The 4,003-nt window shown below is 40.5% G+C and overlaps 1 protein-coding gene across 3 annotated transcripts in view; it reads left to right on the top strand.

Annotated features, from left to right (window-relative positions):
- Positions 1–1,070: 1,070 nt before the first annotated feature.
- The window catches only part of prune2 (prune homolog 2 with BCH domain), a 13,248-nt gene continuing 10,315 nt past the window's right edge, over positions 1,071–4,003 (top strand). The window contains exons 1-3 of one of the 3 annotated variants that reach the window (XM_037979593.1): positions 1,664–1,807; positions 1,887–2,001; positions 3,872–3,938. In XM_037979593.1, coding sequence (XP_037835521.1) covers positions 1,993–2,001; positions 3,872–3,938 — 76 coding nt within the window. In that variant the 5' untranslated portion in view covers positions 1,664–1,807; positions 1,887–1,992. Of the gene's footprint in view, positions 1,133–1,654; positions 1,808–1,886; positions 2,002–3,871; positions 3,939–4,003 lie in introns of those variants that run through there. The other 2 variants (XM_017407468.1, XM_017407467.3) reach the window with 2 other exon arrangements.

The following is a 4,003-nucleotide window of genomic DNA, read 5'->3' as shown; positions in this document are numbered from 1 at the left end:
AGGTGAGTACTTTTCCAAGTGTACGTAAGGTGATGATTCTTAAGACGACGGACCAGTCTTGAAATCCAGGAGACTGTGGTGGCAGGAACAGGTAGGTTCAGTTGAGCAGATGAGTACTTAATTAGGCGGCAGGCAGTAGAAGGCAGGCCAGACTGGTTCCAGAGGGATGGGTAATCCTGAACACAGGTTTGCAGAAACAAAGACAGACTAAGATCACGACAGGGAGTACACAGAAAACACAACTAAGTCTCTCACAGGCTCTGCACTTTACCGAATGGTAAACAATACTCCAGCGCTGGTCTGGTTCACACTGCAGCCTTAAATACTCCTCCAACTCTGATCAGCCTGATCCGTCACAGGTGTGAGAGGAGTGATGATGAGGCGTCAGTCACCTGCTCAGGAGACGCCCACCAGGAAGCACTCACACACACAAAACCGCCAATCACCACAGACCTAACGCCATCACAGCATTAAGATATTAATCAGTAAACACAATACAGTAAAAAAAACTTGTAAAAATATGTTTAACCTGGTTGGCTTTGTTAGTTACTTTAGTTTACAGTAAAAAGTGAGATTTGGTTCCTAAAATAACGTTAGTTGGTGCTAGCTAGCTGATGCTAATAGCTATTAGCAACAACTGTAATTGCAATTATCAAATAACTCAAATTTTGGGTTTTTCTTTATTGTTTATATTTTTAGTAGTTCTAAATCAACAAGTTACTCATTTAAACCCAATTTTTAGGTTAAAATGTATGATGGGTCAAACTATTAACCCAACTATGGTGAGTTTAAAGTACCAAGGGTTGGCTCGGTCCAAATTTGACCCAGCACTACATTACAAACTGGGGTGTTTTTAGCCCGACAGGTTTTGGTGTGTACAACAGCTAAGATGTTTCCTTTTTATAGGGTTAAAAGATCAGAACTATCCCTTTTAAAAATGTCTGTATGTTTAAGAACAATTCCTTATGTGTGTTACTGTGCAGCAGCTGCAAGGTACTGATTAACAAAAGGCTGTTTTGATACACCTCCACCTTCACACTGATCGGCTTGGTAATGACCTTTGTACTAAACGGCAGTCAGCAATGAGGTCTGTCAGGCTGATCTTCCTGTTTAACTGTTTGGACTGAGCTGGGTAAGTAAAAAAAAAAATACTTTCAGCGAGCTTAGATTTGTAGATACATAAAAGGAAAGATTGTCAAGATGCTTGATTTTATCACCTTTATGATTGGAGGTTGTTTGGTTTAAAGTTGAAAAGTTCAATACAGACAAGAAAGAACATAGAAGTAGCAGTATAACAGTGGAATGATAAACTGCAGATGTTTGCTTTGGATTAGTCACCATTTTCTTGCGGCATGTAGTAAAGCTTGTGAATATTATCTGCACATGAAGCTGTGACAGTATTCTTGTCTGGCTGTTCTCACTTCCCTGTGTTTCCTGAGGGCAAATAAAATCTTGTTGCTGCACAGCCAAGCACAAAAAGCCCACACTCCTATCACAGGTAGTAATAACACCGCCATGTGAACACTCTCAGAAATGATCCCCTCCAGTCAAAGATAATGACACACAAATGCACCCTCCTATATATACCCGTTCAGTAGCACCGCCTGAGGAAGCTGCTCTGTTGAGAGAGGCTATAGCAGGTGATGCCCTTATTTGGTACTGGCCCAGATCATGTGATCACAAAATGGTGGAAGCTGTGAGCTGTTTTTAAGCTGAGCATCTCCATCGAGAGGCTTGAAGCAGGAAATAGGCAGTACATCCATGCTCTGAGACGCAGAGGAGCAGAGATTCTTGAGCCCCAACAGTGGTGAGTAGAATGTTTTTATTCGGAGAAGATAAGAAGAGGAAAAAGAGGTATTTGCTTTTTTTCTCTCCCTCTCTCACAGCCAGCAGACAGGAAGCAAGTGTGAGGGAGGGGCTGCTCTGCTGTCATCAGCACTGTGGTCCTGTGCTGTGATGTGGAAGTAGATCTGAAGCAGCTCAGCATCCTCAATGAACGATGTACATAAGATGCCATTTTTATTAGATTCTACAGTTTAGATTTAGTGGATAAAACTGGATGTATGTGTATTCTCTGTGTGTGTGTTTGTGTGTGGGCATGTATGCATACACACAGACTAATCATCATTACAGTCTTGTTAACTGTGCAGGAATCACAGAAACATTAAGCATTTCTCTGTTTCCTCAGCTAATGTGATCACATTTCCGCTCTTCTGCACAAAGCCCACAGAGGAGGAACAAGGATGTGTTTTTTCTTTTTTCTTTCATGCGAATGAACACTCGTCACGTGACTCGCTGTAAATTTGCATCTCTGCCCAATCTGCGGCCAGGCGAGCGTGCAGTCTTTTGCTTTGAATCAGCACTAAGCAGCGAGGGAGGGAGGGGGGTGTTGAGACAAGCTTGTCATGATGTAACAAGCCACCCCACCACCACCACACACACTTCTCCATTCTCCACTCACTACTCGAAGCATCACCTCCCCCTCCTCTTTTTTTGATTAGGGGAGGAGCTAAAATGACCTTTTAACCCCAATCTCACTTATCCCCTCACCCCCACCCCATACACACACACACACCTTCGCCCTTTCCTTTACTCCCCTTGTTCTCTGCTCAAAATAGAAGTCTGTTTTTTTTTTTTACTGTCTAAATCAATAGACAAGTTAAGACATGCCAGTGTCTCCAGGCTTATGGAGGGGGTTGTCTTGTAGTTATGCTTTCTAATACAACCAGGCTGGAAGAGGATTTGTGGCACCGCTGATGCTGATGTTGATGAGCAAAGCTAAGCCATTGGTTTTAAACACAAACTCTTAGCACCAATGAATCTTGAGCATTTGCTCAATAAATTTGCTGGACAGTCCTGGAACCAGAAATAACATTGCTTCAACTGATCTGCAAGAAGATGCAGTATTTACATTACAAAGTGAGATTTAGCTTATTACGTTCAGTCATGTTTAGTTGCACACAAAATGATATGGCCACCACAGCTAAGCAACATTAGCAAATGCAATAATGGCTATTAACCCACCAGTTTTACAGATGTCAAGCTAAAAATTGGTACGTTATTAGCTGAGAGTCCTCCCCAACACAAACTCTGAGCACAAAATGATTTTGCAAGATATGGTTTTTAAAACTTTGCTTTAACTTTGACATCATCTTGTGTTGAAAATTGACAGAGTTATTGCTTGTTTTTGATGAAAACTTGAAAATGACATGAGATTTCACATGATCTGTTAGAGTTCACAGTATGTGTTGAGAATTACTCTCAGATTGTACCGCATCACGCTTTAGATGATTATAGTTTACAACTCTGTCATGAAAGGAATTCCAGACCTGTAATAAATGAAAGTGAGTCCTTACGTTATTTCTCCTTTAACAAAATTTAGGTTTTTGCAGAGTTTTGCTCACTTGTGCCTACATCTATATCAACTAAATCCTTGGCTGAAAAGAGAGCAGCCAAAGTTTTAAGTGGCATGTAGTTATGTTTATGGAAAACAAATACATGTCTGAGCTCTGGTCTCAAGTTAAAAAGGAACTTTGGATAGAAAAACAAGTTCTTTAGATTTTGCACTAAATTGTTAGCTCCAGTTTGTCATGACTTCAATTAATTAGATTTCTTCATGGGGTTTATTTACAACAAAATAAATCTCGAGACCCTCTAAACAAAAAGTTAAGTCCAATTCAAATCCACTTAGAGTGTAATTTATTTCAGTACAGTTTAATTTAAATCATCTGAACCTATTTAATCCAACCTGATCCAAGACAATTTTAGTGAGATGTCTTTACATGTACTGGGAGCTGCAGGTGACAGGTAACAGGTAACAGACTTCAGTGTTTTCTGTCTCTGTTAGCTGTTTATCTTTGTCCACTTACAGGTCCTCCTGGGGATGGACCTTGCATCAGAGAGAAAAATGAGTTCAGAGGGAGATGACAGCAGACCAGGTAAGTGTGAGACAAATATTCTAAAAATGTTAAAACGTCTTGCTATTCACAAAATTTGCATTTGT

The sequence above is a fragment of the Kryptolebias marmoratus genome, linkage group LG14, assembly GCF_001649575.2.
Source record: "Kryptolebias marmoratus isolate JLee-2015 linkage group LG14, ASM164957v2, whole genome shotgun sequence".
Taxonomy (NCBI): domain Eukaryota; kingdom Metazoa; phylum Chordata; class Actinopteri; order Cyprinodontiformes; family Rivulidae; genus Kryptolebias; species Kryptolebias marmoratus.
The sequence above is the reverse complement of the archived record's forward strand: the minus strand, read 5'-3'. Positions and strand labels throughout refer to the sequence as shown.